The sequence below is a fragment of the Thalia democratica genome, chromosome 7, assembly GCF_965202585.1.
Source record: "Thalia democratica chromosome 7, ktThaDemo2.hap1.1, whole genome shotgun sequence".
NCBI classification, from domain to species: domain Eukaryota; kingdom Metazoa; phylum Chordata; class Thaliacea; order Salpida; family Salpidae; genus Thalia; species Thalia democratica.
In genome coordinates this window covers 43,628,100-43,648,955 of record NC_139171.1, presented here as the reverse complement: position 1 = coordinate 43,648,955, position 20,856 = coordinate 43,628,100, and the positions used below count along the sequence as shown (strand labels likewise).

Here is a 20,856-nt window from a genome sequence, read left to right as displayed (position 1 = left end):
ATTGTTTTTTAATTTTTACTTAATTTCATTATTTACAATTTTTATTAAACTATTTTGTCATACAATAACTTACTTTAGAAATTAAAGAGCTAGTATTTAGTTATATGTACGACACTACAGTAATATCAAGCACTTTATTTATGAAACGAAGTTAAATATAACTATTACATTTTTGACAAGGGAAAAATTGCTGTTTGCTAATATTTCGTTTAAAAACTATATAAATTTAAAATTACTTTTTATAAACACATCAACTATAACATTTGTACCTTAATTTCAAAAAAAAAATTTATTACTTGGATTAAAAAAAAAATCATAAACGAAATAATAAGCAAACGAAAAAACAAAATACACTTTTTTTCTATGAAAAACTTTACTTTTAAACATAAAGCTCCTGATAAAAAACAACTTTCATTTAATAACTGTAAAAAACTTTAATCAGTCAAAATAATTGTTTAACCTACAAAAACCATAATACTAAAGGAATCAAAAATAGTTTAACAGTCGCATTGTTAAAATGACACTGTTGAAGAGTCACCTAAAATTACATTAAGTAGTATAACTGCATAAGCAGGGCGAAGCCCTGCTTATGTACTTATTTTCAAAATAAAACTGAAAATTATTTAAAATAAAGCTGAAAAACTCCTGTATATTGAATTTCACTTTGATATTAGTGCCCGCCTAAGGTTAATCATAACCTTAAAATTAAATAAATTCTAAAACTTGTTTAAGATATTCAGATAAAAATATAAAAACAATGAATAGGATTGAGTGGAAATTTTTAGTTAGTATTGTTGCCACTAAACTAAAGACTTATCAAGAAGACTTGGACTTAGCGCTTCCTTTCCCTAAAAATCATGAGATTTATATAGGAAAAGTTTGTGAATGTTTTAATCAAAGCTATAAAGATAAATGAAAGACAAAAACTGTAATGGTTCAGTTTAGGTTAAAAAACAGTTTATATATCAAATATCAGAGCTTATATTTTATGTATTGAGATTACTAATTCTGTTCTAATTTTACCTTATAACAAAATTACAATTTTACTTTGATTTAAATTTTAGGAGCACTGTGAAAGGATCAAAAGTGCTGATGAATATTGCAAAAACTTTATGGATGATAAAACTGTTCCTGGAATGGTTGTTTCAGTTACTGCAGATGGTAAAAAAGTGTGGCAAAAAGGTTGAAAATTTAGTTATACTAATTAATAAAGCATATTCCATAAGAACAACAAACAAAAATCTGATCAGATTTGATTTATAAATATAACCATAGTTGCCACTCATTCAGAGTAACTAAGGATATTTTTACTTATTTTAAAAATCAGGGTGACTCCATCAAGTTTTTATTTTTTAAAAATCTCCGGATAATTTTAAGATTTTTAAAAATCTCATGGCAGATTTTTTCTAAATCTAGAATGAGATTTAGTTAATCCAGTTTCAATATTTTGAAGTTTTACACACCCAGTTTTCTTGAAGTATATAATTTTAATTGATTTAATTTTTTTAGCCTTGTGGCTAGCTCTCCACTACAATAATATTGTAACTTTAAATCAGAAACTAATATTTATCATGATTTAAGTTTAAAACAAAAAATTAAATTTAACTATGCATTGAAAAGTTTTAATATACGTTATAATGTAAGTCACTTATAATATAAAGTTTTATTGTTTTATATGTCCCTAATTCATAGATATAGTTGTTTGTTATAACTTATTAATACTTGTTTTCAGTAAAAATAAAAGAGTATAGACCAGTGTTGTCTAATTTCCAAAAACATTATTTCTCATAAGTTTAGTGAACATCTAATGCAGACACATACTTATAAAAAAATTTGATAATAAACTACAAAACAACTAAGGATTTGGGAACTTTTCTACATAATATGTATACTATTTAATAAGTATTAAAAGAAAGGTAATAAAAAAGCTTTCAGAAATTAAACAAGGTTACCACACAATCAGGGTACTCAATATATTTTAAAATTCTAAAAAATCTCAGGATATTTAGACTTTTTGTTTTAAACTCAGGATGACTCAGTATAGTACTGATTCTTTATAAAAATCTCAGGATAGTTTAAGATTTTTTAAAAATCCCAGGGCTGATTTTTTCTAGGTCTAGAATGAGATTTAGTTGATATTTTGTTATTTTGTATACCCAATTTTGATTATAATTTTTAAATATGAATATTAATGATTTTGAAATGCTTATTTAAATTATTTTTTGCTCTACGGCTAGTTCTTCAATATTCATAGAAATAAATTTGTAGATTTTATTTTAAAATTTAAATAATATTTATCAAGATTTGAGTTTATATTTAATTGTTGATTAAAATTAAGGCTAACATTAAAGTTAATAAATATGCATTAAGTTATTACTATATTTGGTAAGATTAAAGTTGGTAATTAAAATGTCAAAAAAAGGTCAAACTATTTTCTATCATATATAAATCTTACTAACATGATTACATAAAAGTATTCACAAATTTTGTCTTTTAATATCAACTTAAACTTTTAACATTGAATTTTCAAAAGCAGTATTTCTCATAAGTTTAATGAACATCTAATGCAATAGCATAACACAGTGGTCTTCAAGCTAATTAAAATCTGTGCACCCTAAAATGCAAAATTAAAATTCTGTATACCCAGATGTTCGAATATCTAATGTAAGCTTCAAATTATGGCCTTGTGGCTTCCTAAATTTCCTTTTTTTTTATAATATCTTGTAAAATTAATAGAAATAGTATAAGTTTCAAACCTACCATTAAAACCACCTACAATTTTTTTTTGCTCTTCATCATCAACTCTTGAATATCTAGTATAAGCTTCAAAATTTAGGATAATTTTCCAAGTTACAATTCATGTACCCCAAAACAAATTTCAAGCACCCAAAAAGTGTTGTGCACCCCAAAATAAATTTTGTGTACACTGGTGCACATTTTGAAGACTGCTGGCATAACATACAACCTTCTTTATAATTATTAAGAAGAAAAATGAGCATGAGGTATAAGTTGTCTGCGCCTTAGGCAAAATATTTTTTCTAAGAACTTGAAAAATTTTTAGGTATATTTAAAATTTATACTCATGGCATTTTAAGTTCACTTGGTACAGTTTTTTTGACTCAAAGAGTGGAAATCCTAAATAAATATATCTGTAGAAAAAGTTTACAATACAAACCTTAAAAAAAGGTATTTTTCATCAGCTATTTTTGAGAAATACATCTTAAATTTAAAAGAAATGTTCCTTTCAATCAGTTTCAAAATTAAAAAGTTAAAAAAATAATCAATTTTTTTAGATTTGTGCCACTCTCGTGGTAATTGTCTCTTATTTACTTTCTTCTTTTTCCTTTAAGCGCAGTATAAATTCAAAAATCGCGCGTAATTTGGGTTTTTAATTGTTGCATTTCATTGTTAGTGGTTTGAATCTTGTTTGTCAAGTTTATTTCGGTTTTAGAACACTTTTTGAGTTTGGTTTAAACGTTTAGTTTTTAGCTTCTTTGATTCTAGTATGTTAGTCTTTTAAAAGAATTGATAATTCGATTTATTAGTTTTATGTTGTGCAGTAATTTATCATCTTTACGTTTTGCAATTTCATTGTAAATATAATCATTATCACAGATTCGAACTACGTTTAATGTATAAGTATAATTATAAGTATTAGTGTATAAGTAGAAGCCTGGGATAGCGACATGATGATCCGGACGGCCAGTTAGTTATAGCTGGAATTGAACACAGATACCTTTATTGAAATTTATACGTTTTGTAGATGGTGACTTAAAAACAGAGTAAAATAAACCTGATTTAATAATAGTATAAGTTCGATAAACTTAATTGCATTTATTTAACCCAGTCATCAGGTCTGTATAGTTTATAAAAATGAGTTTAAAATTTTTAGTTGGAAAAACAACAAAGTAGTTCGAGTTTGTGATAGATTTGAGTTGTTTTTTTTGCAAATGTTAATTAGTTTTATTGTGTTTAGTTTTATGTTAAAGTGGTTTGGGAAAGGCTAATCGACATGTGTTAGAAGTAAAATGTATTTGTGGTGTATGATATTATCTCAATTCATCGTTGAAGCGTTTTTTTAAAGTGAGTTTTAAATCTTGTACGAGCAAGTTGAAACAAAAGTCTTGTTTTTCAGTTGTTCCCCCGTCTCGTCAAATAAATTAATAATCTTTTTATTCATTAACACGTTTTATTAAAAGAGAAATGTTCAATAAAAATTAGAATAAAATTAAAGGCTTCTAATAATACAACTTTTATTATAACATCAAGAGTTTTTAACGTCTTTAAAAGTTAGCAAATGTAAAGTTTAATTTTTTGTTTTCAAACAATCGTTTTAATTTGAACTATAACGGATAATAAACTTTTTAAACTGCATGTAAAAACTTGGTTGTTTTTCGTTCGTCCTTGTAAAAATACTTGTATGAGGTTATTAAAACTTGTTTTCGAGTGTATAATCGATTATTAAAGTGAAATGTCTTAAATTTATTAAACTTAATTTAATTTTATATTCAGCAACAACAATGTTTCGTACCAGTACATTTAAAAAAGTTCTTTTCGCCTAAGTACTGTACTAATTACAATATACTCGAACTTTTACTGTTTAATGAGTTTTCGTTATGTCAAAGGAAGTTTAAACTTTATGACCAGAAATTTTACAACCTCAAACTCAATGTTTTTACTGCTGAAAGAGTTTTGGTATTGTTAAAGGAAGTTCATTCTTAAATGACAATTCTTTACAACTTCAAGTTTAAATACTAGTAACAAACTTTGTAAGCATGTTTTTTGTTGTTTTAAATCTAACCGTACTTATAAAAAACATTTTAACTAGGTCATTCGAGCTATCAAATGTCTTACCCGGTATTTAAAATCAGAAAATAAAAAACAATTTTGTTTAAAATTTGTAAGAATATTAAAGTTTTTAAAATCAGTACAAGTTCACTGGCTTTATATTTTTACGAAAAGAAGTTTAAACTTTTGAGACGCATGAAATTGCTTGTTTTGTCAACTAACTCGTGTAAAATGTGAAATGTTTTTTATGTTAAATCTTGTAGAGAATTACTTCGTATTAATTAGAGCCATAAATGTTTTTCAATTATTTTAAAACAAAACAGACTTTAAAGATAAAATATAAATAAACTAATTGACAAATGTTGTTGCTAACTAATAGCATGTAAGTTTATAAATTTAATTTTTTTTAATGTTTTAACTTGTTTTTAAAATTGAAATCAAGTAGTGTTACGTACATTCTATTTGGACTTTCGCACGAACGGCTCAAGAAACGAATTGGCGATGAGACCGAGCTTTATGTACAAGGAGTGGAACGAGGAGATGTACGGAGAGACGGATCAGAGGATTCCGTAGCGCCAACAGACCGCTATGTGAGGCCAGTAGACGGATCAGAGGATTCTGTAGCACCAACAGACCGCTAAGGTGAAGCCAACAGACGGATTCCGTAGCGCCAACAGACCGTTAGGTGAGCCAGGAGACGAGTTCCGTAGCACCAACAGACCGTTAGGTGAGGCCAGGAGACGGATTCCGTAGCGCCAACAGAACGTTAGGTGAGGCCAGGAGACGGATTCCGTAGCGCCAACAGACCGCTTAAGTGAGGCCAGGAGACGGATCAGAGGATACCGTAGTGCCAACAGATCGATCAGAGAGTGACGTGAGGCCGACAGAAGGATCAGCATAAACCGATAAACCGGTCAAACAACGAGGAGATGTACAAGGGTGGAGCGACTTCCAGCAGTGAAGAAATTTTTTAAACTTTCTACATTTTTTTGTCATTTTGTAAAATTATATCATAATTTTATTAATTTTGTGTATTTTAAACCAATTTATAGAGTTTTCAAAGTAAAGTAAAACTTTAAAAACTAAGGAGATAAAAGTCGGCGGTCGTTTTTTTGTTCATTTTTCTATATAGAGAGTTTTAAGCATTCTTACAAGTGTTAATGAATAAAAATTAATGTTTTTTTTTTCGGAAAGTCAAGCATAAATTTTTTAAGTACGAAAGTATGGAAAGGAAATGTGCCACTCTCGTGGTAATTGTCTCTTATTTACTTTCTTCTTTTTCCTTTAAGCGCAGTATAAATTTAAAAATCGCGCGTAATTTGGGTTTTTAGTTGTTGCTGCGTAGCAGCAACTTAAGTCATGGCGGCTTTTCGCTGCATTTCGTTGTTAGTGGTTTCAATCTTGTTTGTCGAGTTTGTTTCAATTTTAGAACACTTTTTGAGTTTGGTTTAAACGTTTAGTTTTTAGCTTCTTTGATTCAAGTATGTTCGTCTTTAAAAAGAATTGATAATTCGATTTATTAGTTTTAAGTTGTGCAGTAATTTATCATCTTTTCGTTTTGCAATTTCATTGTAAATATAATCATTATCACAGATTCGAACTACGTTTAAATTAGTATAAGTAACTGATTTATTAAACCTTTAGTAAATAGTAAGTCATAATAGTTTAATTAAGTCAACTATAATTTAAACGTTATCTTGGGGCATCTACTATACAAGTTAAAGCGCACGTTGCGTTATAAATCAGGCCCATATCTGTGTATAAGTAGAATCCCGGATAGCGACAGATTATTTAAAAAATGTTAACAACTCCTTTAGATAGACTTTAAAGACTTAATAAAAAATACACTAAAAAGTTTAAATCAGGGTTCCCACTTGGTTTCCTTGATAATTCTGATTTTACAAAAATAACTTGGATTTTTCTATATAACATTTAAATATTGTAGATTTTTTTTTGTTCAGTTTTAAACAAATTTTTAACTATATATAAATAGAATTCTTAGAGCTTTTTGAGACTCCGTAGATCTGTTCTTAAATTTATTTGAGAGCAGTGAAACGCCGTTAGTCGGAATAAAGTTTTAGCACAAGAACATCTGTGATATAAATAGAATTGTTAATTAAACTTATTTATTGTCATTAAAGTATACTAGTACTAAGTTATGTAATTAAAAGCAAGAAAATTATAGTTCTGCTTTTAAAAAACATTCAGACTGCGGGTAATATCTATACCTATCAAAATGATCTACTAGAATGTTGTTCCTGCACCAATTCCTTTTTAATCTGTTATTATATATACAATAAATAAGCTACATGAAGTGTTTACAAACTTTTTTTTAAATACATTTTGTTTTAAAAAATTAAACTTTAAATCTTTTTTGATTTTGTAATGTTGGGCTATTTTTCTTAAAAGGCCAAAATAGTCATAAAAACTCTAGGTATGCTAAAACATGTCTTCAGTTTTAAGTTTGGAGATTTTGAGTTAGTGTGTTGCCAAAGTTAAGTTTAGTTTTCTCTGCAAGAAAGAATTCTTAGTAAATAAAGCAACTGTTAGTCCTTATTTATTTTCTGCTTACATTTTATTATTTGCAACCTCATAGTTATTTTGTTTGATAATAAATTTAGTAGTTTTATAGTTGTATATATCTTATTAGAGATTTTCAGTACTATTTTAGTGATAATAAAGGTATAAGTTTTCTTTATTTATAAAAGTTGGGCCATTTTGTAATTTTATAGTTGTTTATAATCTATTATTGATTTTTAGTAATATTTAAGGTTTAAGTTTCTGTAGTTATTAATTAACATAAAGTTTTTTTTTAAATATTGATATTTTTACTTCTGTTGTTATTGATATTATTATGTTCATATTCGTCACATATTGATATTCATATTTGATATATTATTGATATTTGTATATATTATATATTGTTTATATAAACTTTGAATGAATATGAGTAAGAGACACTGTACACGTAGTCAAGAGAAGGGTACTGGCCAGAGCCATGCAGCCATTAGAAGTGACTCAGAGGCAGTACCTGTTCCGCCGGTGCTACCAGGCCCTCCAAGCGGACAATTTTTCGACTTAAACAGTAATAAAATCACTTATACATGTCTTAGAATTATAATTTATATCTTAAATGAAAGCTTATAATTGTAGGCATAAATTAAAAACATTTCAACTGCTTCTGATGTACCATGACGTCATTATTACACAAAATATGCAAATTTTGTCAGTAAAATTGAACTTTTATTTCAATATATTAAGCAAATTCTTCTGCTGTTTTTACTATTAGTTTTTTTTTATTTTGAATGTAAAATGTGTGGAGTCAGCTAGCCAGAAAAATATTACTCATGTAATGTCATTTCAATTGCATGTTGATAAAAGTATAAAATGCATTTTAATAACTTTCCGTTATTGTAAGTTATGGTTATTGAGAGCACCTGTCTAAGAGTAAAAGATCTAGACCTATATACCATAGAAACTGCATGTAAATTTATTAAAATTAGTCTAATTTTGATTTTAAATATGAAGAGTTTTTATTTAGTTAAACAATAAATATCTATCTCTATAAAATATTTTATTTAGCTTTAAGTATGTTATTTTTTTCACATTACGATTACTTTTAGTTTATTAAGTGTTATACATTTAAATTGGTTAAAATTCAATTTGTTAGTTTGTTTAAATGTTTCAATTCTCTAATTTAAAAGTCTAGTATCAAGTCCTTTTTAGTTTTAAACTTATAGCAGTTTATCATTATTGAATTTACTTATACAAATGCTATTTACAAGACTGAGCACTTACCAAGGTATAAACTTTTAATAATATATAAAAGCTTATATCTTGCTAAGGGATATAATATACATAATATATATACTATTATATACAACTAAAATACACAAAATAAACTTTTGCTTGGGACAGCTGTTTCTGCGTTTAAAACGCGTCTTCAGCCAAGTTTTATTCAATAAAAAACAAACTTGTAAGTACAGTAATAAAATTGTACAAAATTAGGTATTACGTAATAATAGAATAGTTAGTTGATTTTAGACAAAATTATAAACATAGTTTTTAGATAAATTGTTTTCGATAATGTATGCGGCCAGTTTGTAATTCGTTTCGTTTGTTTAGAGATTCAGATTTTTTAACTTTTAAAATTTCTGAAACAATTCCTAGAGAAATCAAAAAAAAAGTGTTCAAGAAACAATAATACACTATTTAACAAAAGAGTAAATCACATCTACTACCAAATCAGATTTCTTATAACATTTTCTACTATGAATATGCTTTAGGTTATATTTTTATTAATTAGCAATAGATTAAACAGTAGTTAATATCAACTCAATACCTAGTAAAAAAGAATTTTATTATAAGTAGAATAATAATATGTGCAGAATAATATAGCACTTATTGAGGTATAAGCTTTTATATGTAATATAGATAAAAGTTTACACCTTGCTAAGTGCTCAGTCTTGTAAATAGCATTTGTATAAGTAAATTCAATAATGATAAACTGCTATAAGTTTAAAACTAAAAAGGACTTGATACTAGACTTTTTTATTAGAGAATTGAAACATTTAAACAAACTAACAAATTGAATTTTAACTAATTTAAATGAATAACACTTAATAAACTAAAACTAATGGTAATGTGAAAAAATAACATACTTATAGCTAAAATAAAATACTTTATACAGATAAATAGTTATTGTTTAATAAAATCGAAATAAGACTAATTTTAATAAATTTACATGCAGTTTCTATGGTGAATAGGTCTAGATCTTTTACTCTTAGACAGGTGCTCTCAATAATCATAACTTACAATAACGGAAAGTTATTAAAATGCATTTTATATCTTTATCAACATGCAATTGAAATGACATTACATAAGTAATATTTTTCTGGCTAGCTGACTTCACACATTTTACATTCAAAATAAAAAAGACTAATAGTAAAAACAGTAGAAGAATTTGCTTTTTTCATTGAAATAAAAGTTCAATTTTACCGACTAAATTTGCATATTTTGTGTAATAATGACGTCATAGTACATCAAAAGCAGTTGAAATGTTTTTAATTTATGCCTACAATTATAAGCTTTCATTTAAGATATAAATTATAAGTCTAAGACATGTATAAGTGATTTTATTACTGTTTAAGACAAAAAATCAAAAAATATGTGACTTTTAGGGTTGAAAATAATTTTTTAGGCAGCGACTGTTTATTTTGCAATTTTTTTTTTAATTTTTCCCTAATGAAGCCAAAACACATCCAAATCATATATCCTCATAAGAAATTTACATTATGACCAAAAAAATGTGCTGTACTCCCTACCCCTACAAGCAACTAGGAGTTGAAAAAGTATCTCATAAAAAACAAAGCATGCTTATAAGTAATGTGTAATTTTGTAGTGTATATATTTTATTAGTAGTTTTAAACTTTATCATGATGATTTATTTTAGGTTATGGTGAAAGAGACATAGAAAACCATGTGCATTGTAGTACAGAGACTTCAATGTTGATTTCAAGTATTAGCAAGCCTATCACAGTTGCAGTCCTTATGAAGTTAATAGAACTTGATTTATTGCACCTAAATGATGATGTCTCTAAACATGTTGAAGAGTTCCCTAAAAGTTTTTTAATCAAAGACAATGAGATTGAAGAGGTTTGTCAATACAAATGTATTTATAACCTTCAAATTTACTTAAAACTTACTAGATCCCTACAAAAAATCATATTAGCAGCATGTTATTTTGTTCTTTTATTTTTATGTATTAAAATATATCTATTTTTTTAAGATTTTTTTTTTAATTTAAAAATGACATCTTTTTATAGGTAATGATGTGGTCAGCTGCAATTAAGTGAGTGTGGCCAGTTGCAATTAATTTAGAAAAAATTACTTGCAACTTACCACACTAGATACAAAAAAACGTATATTTTTAGCGGTAACCGTGTTTAAATTTCAAGTTGAATCATTTTGTACTTATGGCATTATTAAAAGATGTTTTTAGTTAACAACCTTTTTATTTCAAAAGTAACTGTGCACTACATATAAATAAAAAAAGTTGTATGCATACTGTAGAAAACCTTAATTACCTTATTTAACTACCTTAATTATTAAGAAATACTTAATTTTACCTTAATTAATTTCAAGTTTGTACATTAAAAAAATAATCTTCGGGTTTATAAAGTTATATATTTTTTGCTATGAGCAGGGTTGATACACACTCAGGATAACTCAGGACATTTTGAAAATCTCAGGATGACTCAGTATAGTTCAAGATAACATAGGATTTTCAAATTTGTTTTTTTTTTAATTCAAGCTGACTCAGGATAGTTTTATTTTTTATAAAAAACTCAGGATAGTTTCAAGATTTCCGAAAATCTTTTTTCTAGATTTTCTATGAGATTAGTTGGTTTCGTTACATTGTTTTGTTATTTTATAACCTATGTATTTGAAAAACTTTATTTTGTTGATTTTGAAAAAAAAAAGAATTTTAAAGAACTCAAGATGTTTTAGGACAACGAAAGGTCACCAAGGACATATTTTTGACTTAAAGAGTGGCAACCCTGTATTACATCATAAATTTTAAACGGAACAACTCGAAATTTACAGGCCATGCTAGTCTAGGCTACTGATTTAGTGCGTGCCTTAGGCTCTCATTTTTCTATAAGTATGTTCACAAAATCTATTGATCAACACTGCTGTAAAATAGTCTATAAAAAATATCCTATTGTACCTGATAAAAACTGTATTTATTCATACTAAATACGGTAGAATTTTTTTTTCAGAATACAACTAACTATATGTTTAAATGTTAATACACAGTTATTTAAAGTCGGAAGTTATTTTAGCAAAGTAAACACAAAATTTATTATAAGAATGCATTGTAATAACTCATTAAAAAAGGTAAATAAAAGAAAATGGAAAGTAGTCTCAAACAGTCTGAAATGTTTAATTACCTTTTTAAGTCTTTATTACAAAGTAGAGCGCTTAGTATTGTTTTTTTTACCATATAATATCGCATCATCGAAAAGTTCTCAGCAACCTTGCTATAATTATAACTAAAGACGTAGTTTAATATTATTTTTAATAATCTACAAACATGAAAAAAAATCTAATCAAGGGCTCTCAAAGCCAAAACCTGCGGCCCATGAGAAACTTTCGAGCTAAATGCATACTTTCTAAAATTAATAACAAGAAAATTTTCGTGGTATAAACTTTAAATTAGGTTCTTTATTTAATAATTACTCGTTCGTTGCTTAATTTAGGATATTTTTGGTTTATTATAGTATTTTCACAGTTTATTTTAATTATTTTAGCATAACTGTGGCTTGCGAATACTTTTTTCCGTAGAATGCTGCCCACAACCAACTATCTCTAAGAAAATTAGCCATTGACTTTTATAAGGCTGCTGACCCCTGCTTTAATTCCATAAAATTTAAGTTTTTCAATTTTAGCTGTGTTAAGTTCGTATACAATATATTTTAAGAAAAATTAATATTTTTCTTTAAAAATTGATTTGTATATTAAAGTTAAACAAAAATATATTTAACTTAACTAAAATAAATTCTGTAAACTGTATTTTTGTAAACATATATTTATGTAAACTTGATTTACTGTTTAAACTATTTGAATGTTATATATTAAACAGGCTTCAGTTTTAATAAAACAACTTGCTTCACACACATCTGGGATTCGACATTATAAGCATGACGATGAAGGACTTCTTTATGAGAAATATGATGTTATTAAAAGCTTAGACCTTTTCAAAAACGATGAACTTGTAAGTTTTCCAGGTAGTATTTTAATTTATTGTGTTTGGTTTTATAAAAAACTAGATAGTAAATAGACATAAAAACCATAAAATAAAACTTAAGTACAAACTTTTTCAGTTGCGCGTAATAAAAAAGAAAGTATTTGAAATTTATAATTAACATTATATCTTTACGAGTTTGAATTAGTTTATTAATTTAAGATAAACTTGTAAACTTTATAAACTTGAATGAAACTTAAATGTTTCAACAAGATTTTATTTACGTCTTACTTCATTTAAAATGAAAAAATGTTTTACAATTATATTCTAAAACTAAATTTATCAGGTATTTAGTTTGTTAACGTAAAAAGTTATAGTTTGTTTAGTTTTACAAATGTAAAAAAATGAAATAGAAGCATTTTTCTTAACAGTAAGAAGGTTCAGAGAAAAATATTGATATATTTAAGTTTTCAGAATTTAAAACAGCCAAGTAGGAGCATGACAATTAAAATACTTAAAGCTGAAATACTAGATAACTCAAATTACAACAATTTAAATTCCACAAACTTAAAATACAGTATTTAAAATTATGACAGTTTAAAAGCGTCATTTAAAGCTATCAAACATAGCAACTCAAACTAAGACAAATTCCTAAAATTCGAATTACCACATTTAATTCGGATATTTTAAATTTTGATAATTAATTTTATGACAACTTAATATAGGCAGGATTTTATTATATTATTTATACGTTTATCACTTATTTTGAAAATTCAAAAGTTTATTTACTAATTCTGTTTAGCGCTTAACAAAATAGATTTCTTAGAAGTTACATTAGTATAGTATAAATTTTACTAACTATAATTTTTTTTTGAATATTTGTACCTCTCGTAAGTTGTGCTGAAGACTGTTTTATTATGCATACTCTTCAATACAAACCCCAGAGTATCTAAAGCAGGGTTACCACTCGGTCAGGAAATCAGGAAAAGTCAGGAAAAATTTAAAAAAAATGACAAAAGTCAGGAAAAAATGGGGGGTTTTGAAAAAAAGTCAGGAAATTTCATAAAATTAAAAAAAAAATCAGATTTTGTCAGTTTAAATTTACAAAATTCCTTGTTTTCTAAAGCCTTCAAATGGTAAAAATTAATTAAAAGTCCTTTAAAGTCAGAAAAAAAATCCAAAATTTTCCTAGAAATTTACAAAAATATTTAATTTTATTTCCAATGCCTTCACCTGGTATAAATTAGTAAAATATGCTTGATAAAACTGCAAAAACTTTCTAACAACATATTGAACAAGTACACTACTTGAACAAGTAGATTTTGTAAGCTTTTTAGTATTGATGATCTGTAGCAACGACACTTCCATAGTGAAACTGAGATATATACACAAAAGTTTATCTAGCATAATTTTAGAATCAAAATGTTTTTTGTTTAAATAATTGAGTTCTTTATCACTAAGCAGTTAGTTTAGTATTTTATGTAACAAGTTAATGTGTATACTTTACCTCTTTATAATTTTTTTAAAGTTGTTTAAATTTATAAATTAAGTTATAAGAGAGGTATATGCCAAGATTAAGTTTACTTATTATTTGTATTTTTTGTAGAGTAACTTAAGTTTTTAAAGTAAATAAGAGTATATTTATTTGTTACAAATTTTATACTAAATGATAAGAGGATTAATTTTATACAACAGATATGTAGTTTACTTTTTTATGTCTTTTTTTTTTACACTTACTTAAGTATGTTCTTTTGATTTTTAATTTAAGGATTTTATATTAAATAGTTTGGGTAGTATTTTATTAAACTATGTGAACAATTTATATAAGTAAAACTGATTTAGAAAAGTCAGGAAAATTTTGCTAAAAAGTCAGGAAAAGTCAAGAAATTTTTCTCAGCATGATCAGTGGCAACCATGCTAAAGTAAGTTTCAAATTTCTTGTGTAACATATCTAAGTACCCTCATATGGTCACTTTGCTCATCATGGCCCCTTTGCAGTTAATTGCCTCCTGACTTGCTTTAGACCAACTGTTTTAACTTATAAAGATTTGAAAAAAATTAAAGCGTACTTAAATTATTAAAAAATAAAAAATGAACTTAACAACACAACCAACAATAATAGCATCTGAGACAACCTACTACTATTGGTTTTGTCCTTAGTAGGACTCATCAGGCAGGCATAGTCGCGATAAATCGTTGAGCTGTGACCAATTTAGCTGCATTAATTTTTCGGACTTTACCCAAAAACGGTCGTTTCAGTGCTTATTCACTTAAGGTCGATTGGTTAGACCACAACAGCCGTTTCTCGCGACTATGCCTGCCTGATGAGTCCTAATAAAGACAAGACCGGTCGTAGGTTGACTCAGATGCTGTTGTTGGTCGTTTGGTTAATTTCATTGTTTATTATGGATGGCAAAAAAACCTCAACTTTGTTGATGATGGCCAAAATAGATACTGGTTAAATTGTTTAACATTAACTTTTAAATAAATTAATATTTAAATTGTTTTAATTTTTCAGGCAAGGATTTTAACTACTCAACTTTTGGTTATACATTATTAAGTGCTGCCATGCAAAAATGCAGTGGAATGAATTTTATTGACCTTATGATGGCTTATTTTAAAAAGTTTCATTTACTTCAAACATTTCCAGATGAAAACGAACACATTATTTTTAATCGTTCAAGGTATTTTTACTATTTTTGAACTAAAACAGACTTTTATTTTTCAAAAATATATTTAAACAATTAAATTTTTTTAGGGTTCCTTCTTCCCTTGAATTCCCTAGATTTTCCCAGAAAAAGTAAAAAATTTTAAGAAAACTTCTTGATTTTAATTTTTTGCTTGATGGTTGACATTTTTGTGATAATATATCGGACATTATTTTTGTTATAAACATTTTATTTGTACATTAATGTGAATCTTTAATAACAAGTATAATTTTAAAACAATATTAAAATTTTGAGGCTTACACAATATTTTTATTTAGATTATTATTAGTTTTCATTGAATATTATGAGAAGGAAATAAAGAATAGAAGGTTATTTATTTAAGATGTAAAAAGTTGTGATTCTGTCAGTGGTGTTAATTCACGGGTTTATCTACCACTGGTAAAGAAGCTGAAACAGTTCAGTTCAAGCAACTGATTCAAAGTTGAAAAGTTTCAAACAACACTGATCCAACAAAATAATGTCTTCAAATGATAAATTATGTCTTAACTGCTAAACAACATGATTGTTAATTACTGAACTGCATTGTGTTGACTGCTGATGCGTCAATTAACAGTTTTTTATTCACACTAACAGACCACTTTGTTTTGAAAATACAATAATTACTTTAAGTGCTCAAGTTGCAATTTTCGCTGACCTAGCTGTAACTTGCCGACCCCTTTCATTATGGTAAAGACAAGATAAATATTTTTTTATTTTTTTTAAAGTTTTTTCATCATCTATAAATTTTAGATAAAACAAACATTTTTTTACTGTTTATAATTTGTAATGATCTATATTGAATTACGAGTACGTATAATTATTAACATTTTAATTTGTAAATTTTTCCTTACAAAACAAGACTTTTTTAATTAAAATAGCAATAATTTATAAGTTATTTTAAGGATAAACTTAAATTTCATAAACTTCAGATAAATAAACTTAGGTCCATAATTGAGTGATTACTGATATGCATTGTATACTTATATGCTTTTTTAACCACAACTTTGAAAAAGTATTTTAGCCTACAAGTTTTTTTCTAGAATATGTTTTAACTAATACATATGAGTTTAAGTTTTAGTATTAGAAAGTCATGCTTAGTGTAATTTTTACAGGTTGTACTCAAAGCAAAAGAACGATAAAAATGAGTATAAAGTAGTTAATTCACCCCGCATTGATTGTTCATACAAATGGGCTGGTGGTGGTTTTACCTCAACGTCTGATGACCTGATAAGATTTGCTAATTTACTAATGTTCGCTTACCAGGTAACTGATTGCATAAACTAAATAATGTACATAATTTTTAATTAACTTGTGCTTTATTTTTTAGAACCCGGAAAGATCGAATACTATTTTGTCATCAAAAAGCGTAAGTTTAAGAATGTAACTAAATAAATATGATTAAGGCCATAGGGGAGGTCCAATACTTTTTTTTTTACAAAAATTAACTTAAGCTTTTATATGAAAGCTTTTTATACAAACTACAAGCCAGTTTTTAAAGAATTCAAAAATATAATTTAACTATTGAGATATTTTATTTTTTATAAAAAGTTTCTTATACAAATGTATAGACCACAAATTTTTCAGGGTCAATTTTCTCGGAAATTTTTAAAATCACTAAAAACCTATCTCCCCCTTCATTTTTCAAGCAATCTTGTTTAAATTTTCAGGAAATGTTACCTATATTAAAACGAAAAAAACGTTGCTTATGAATTTTGATATATTAAGAAAATAAAAATTTTATCACAAAAATTTAAAATCAAAAAGTTTTATTTTTCAGAAAAAAAATTTTACATTTTTTTTTTAATTCCAAAGTAACGTTTTTATGTTATTTTATAAAGATTAAACTGAAATTTTGAAGAAGATTGCTTGAAAAATGTAGGAGGAGATAGATTTAAATAAAATAGTCTTTTTTCGCTGTTTTAGTTTTCCCTCCCCATAGGGAACCTATTATGCGGCCCGACTTTGACTGGTCATATCTCAAAAAATAATTCGAAGGTAAATTTTTTAAAATGATAAAAAGCATCTTGAAGCTTAAAAACTCTATAAAACAAGATCAACTTGTAAAAAACATGGCTAACCCTTCTAAGGCCTTAACAAAGAGCTTAAAAAGCCTGTTTCTACAGTTTTGTTATTTTTATCCAAACTTAGAAACTCTAAAAGTTTATTGGTTTTGGTACTGGTTTTAACTAAAAAATTTAAACATAAGTCACTCATTTAAAAAGATTTATTAATTAATTTCGTTTAGCTCATGTTCAGAATAAACTTGCTAAAAACTGATAATATTATGGTGTAAATTTAGTTATAAACAGTAAATTTGTTTCAGGTAAAATTTCTACTATCTTAAATGTTTTTGTTTTACAAACAACTTCAAATTCATAAGTATAACTCAACTTTAATTTAAACATTTTAAACATACTTTTATGCTTTATGACGAAACAATTTTTAGCTACGTTTTTTCAAAATTACTGTTTATAACTAAATTTACAATATAATATTATCAGTTTTTAGCTAGTTTATTCTGACGTTGAGCTGAACGAAATTAATTAATAAACTTTTTTTAAATAGAGTAGTCACAAGTTGCTGTTTATTTTACTAGTATAAACAAAAATAGCTCAAATAAAGTAAAAACTACATATGATATACTGTAACGAATTCGCACTTTGTTATTAAATTGTATTTTAGTTTTCGGCCATTTTTGTGTGTTGGCGGTTAATGTTTTTATTGAGTTGTTGTTGATGTAAGCTGTTTTTTACACAAACTTTGATAGTGTTAACCTGTATCTGAAAATTTATTTATTGCTTTTATTAATGAAAATAAAAAACATTAAACTATTTATAACTCTGTAGCTCTTGTATTTAATTCTATAATAAATAAATTAGCTCTATATATAAAAGTATTTCCTTAAGACAGTCCATAGGGTTACAATACCACTTATTTACTAATTTTTATATAGTAAGTTTTGTTTGACATTATCATTAAATTTTCATTAAGCAAACTTGAGAAAACTAAAAATTATGATTTATATATATTAGCTTTTAATCTATTTTAATACTTTTACTTAAATTTTACGACAACTTTTTAAAGATTTTTTTTTTAATTTAAAAATGTTTTTGTAATCTTTAGCTGATTAAAATTTAGTGTTTGTTTAATCTGAAATGAGAAAAATAAATTTGTTTTAGCAATGTATTAAAAATAAAATTACTTCTATATTCGTAAACATTGAAAAAAATAGTTTATTTAAAATAGAAAAAGTGTTAATTCAATGCTTTCTTTATTAACATCATAATTTTGTTTAGTTTTTCAAATACTTAATAAAGACTAAATGTTTAATCATGTTAAAAATTTAAAGTTGTTTAAAAGTACAAAAAAAGTTTTGAAAATTATAATAATTTTTTTTATAAAATGCAGGTGGAATTAATGTGGACACCAACTTTTATCTTAAAAAATGAGAATAGTTACATGAAATCTTATGGTCTTGGATGGTTTATTGAATATTTCTCTGTTAGCTACGCTTTACTTTAAATTTATAAAACAACTACATTAAAGAATAATCTACATTAAAGAATTGTACACTTTTTGAAGAACGCTAAAGTATGTATAATTTACAGTTAATTTTATTGCAACTAATAAAGTTTTTAAATTTTAAGTTCAGCTAAGTTTTTGAATTTTTAAAATGGTGTTTATCAACTATATAATCACTTTTTTTTTTTTTCCCCTTTTTTTCTTTAGTAAACAACGTATAAACTATTTAATTGTGAAACATTTTGTTTAACATGATTATTGATAAAGTTTTTAAACCAGGTTTTAAGTTAACTTTAAACTAAATTATATTCGTGACTTATTAAAGTTAAATAACAATAAGAATATAAATTTAAGGAAAATTTTTCTGATAAGTTTAAGTTGATTAATACTTACAAAGGTTTAATTAATGTTACTTTATTTGTATAACAAAAAAGGCTTGAAAAAATAAATAGTTGCAATGAATTGTATTTAAGTCACATTTATGTTAGTTAGTCAATAAGGCAGTTAGCTTGTGTAGTATTAAGAGTGTAAATGCATAAGTTAATTCTATAGTTATATATTTCATCAAAATAAAGTTCACTGCTAAACCGATGATGTAAAAGACAACAAAAATGTCTTAAATTCGTGATTGAAAACTGCTTAAAAGTTAAAAATCAGCAACGTATAACTTAAATCTAATTTAAACCTTTTAAACAATATTTTATATTTTATTACGTAACTATTGTTAGCTAAAAATTTCAAAATCATTGTATAAAACTAAATTTACACTATACTATTATCAGTTTTTAGCAAGATTGTTCTGATGACGCGCTAAATAAAATTAATTATTAAACCTTTTTTTAAACGAGTGACTTATTTTAAAATGTTTTAGTTAAAAGAAAATAGCTAGTGCATACCTCTTAAAATAAGTATTTATAAATGTCATTGCATTATTTTGGACTAAACTATTTTTTCTAATTATCAATAACTATCTCTAAATCATTATGTTAATAAAAAACTTAATTTAAGTAACTTATAAATTCTAAATAAAAAAAAAACACTTGATACAGGATAAATCGCATGGTTACAATACGAAAATTTCGCACACTGGTGCAGGTCAAGGCAATTCAAACATACTTCTGATGAAACTAAAAACTAACCATCTTCATAAAGAGTTTTCAGATAAGAACCCTTTTCAAGTACTGAAGAGCAAACGCAGTATTGAAGAAAAGAGACAAGAACTACAAAAGGACCTAATTAGTAGAGAAAAATTAACGTTTACTGGAGTTAAAGGGGTCGTAGTGGTAATTTTAGCAAATATGAAAGATTTGAATTTGAAAACACTAGCTGAATTTCTAGCTGATAATTTTACAAATGAAATAGCTTAACGAGTTATACAATAAAAAAAAATTGTTAAAAATTGTGCAAAAAAAATATCTGAAACGTTTAAAAAATGCATTAGTACATTAAGATAACTGTTTAGAGTTAATTTATTAATATCAAAATAATTTATTGTATGTAAATTTAATTAAAACAGTTTTAATAATAAATGCATTTAAAAAGTTTCTGTTAAGATTTAATTTCATGACGATAAAATTATGTACAATTTAAGTAGTTAAATAGTTAAAGTTAAACTCTACCAAAGAAAAACAAAACTTCAAGTGATATTGTACTCTTTTGCTAATATGAGTTACTTATTTACACACTACTATTTTTTCAAAATTACTAGTATACTGTATAGTTTTTGTTTCAAAATTTAAACAAAATATAACCAAGCCAGTATTTATTTCGTTGTAGTTAGAATTCTGTAACCTTTAAATATTTAAAAAACATATTAAACTATTTTATTACTGTTGTTTTTTAGGAAAGTTTTCGTAACTTTATGTAAACCATTTGCAACTTTAGAGCATATAAATTTAGATTACTCATTTTTTTTAATTTGAGTTTTTTTTTACTAACGTAAACTTCACTCTTCTTTTATCGTTTTAAAACTTTCAAGTTTTGTACGATGTCAGATTTTTGACAGTGTGTGTAATTAATTAGGTGATCGAGTATTGCGCTATTTTTGTCTATATATTAAAATAAAAAAATATTTTAAATTCATTCTATGCC

The 20,856-nt window shown here is 25.7% G+C and overlaps 1 protein-coding gene across 3 annotated transcripts; it reads left to right on the top strand.

Moving 5' to 3' along the window:
• The first annotated feature begins 716 nt into the window (after positions 1–716).
• Positions 717–20,570, top strand: LOC145840357 (serine beta-lactamase-like protein LACTB, mitochondrial). 3 transcript variants are annotated; one of them, XM_082947595.1, is made up of 9 exons: positions 717–877; positions 1,065–1,182; positions 10,241–10,443; positions 12,434–12,578; positions 15,054–15,219; positions 16,356–16,506; positions 16,571–16,609; positions 18,652–18,744; positions 19,815–20,570. In XM_082947595.1, exons 1-9 carry the CDS (start codon positions 758–760, stop codon positions 20,130–20,132), a joined length of 1,353 nt encoding a protein of 450 aa, XP_082803721.1. In that variant the 5' UTR covers positions 717–757; the 3' UTR covers positions 20,133–20,570. The 3 variants fall into 3 exon arrangements, with proteins under 3 accessions (XP_082803721.1, XP_082803722.1, XP_082803723.1); XM_082947597.1 differs by having other exon boundaries at positions 813–945; XM_082947596.1 differs by lacking the exon at positions 16,571–16,609.
• The last annotated feature ends 286 nt before the right edge of the window (positions 20,571–20,856 follow it).

Bases quoted from the DNA above. Each gene is read 5' to 3' on its own strand.
- LOC145840357 (XM_082947595.1), top strand. From the start codon at position 758: ATGAATAGGATTGAGTGGAAATTTTTAGTTAGTATTGTTGCCACTAAA. The intron at 878-1,064 runs GTTTGTGAATGT...TTTAAATTTTAG, and splicing joins ATGAGATTTATATAGGAAAA to GAGCACTGTGAAAGGATCAA. The intron at 18,745-19,814 runs GTTAGCTACGCT...CACTTGATACAG, and splicing joins GGTTTATTGAATATTTCTCT to GATAAATCGCATGGTTACAA.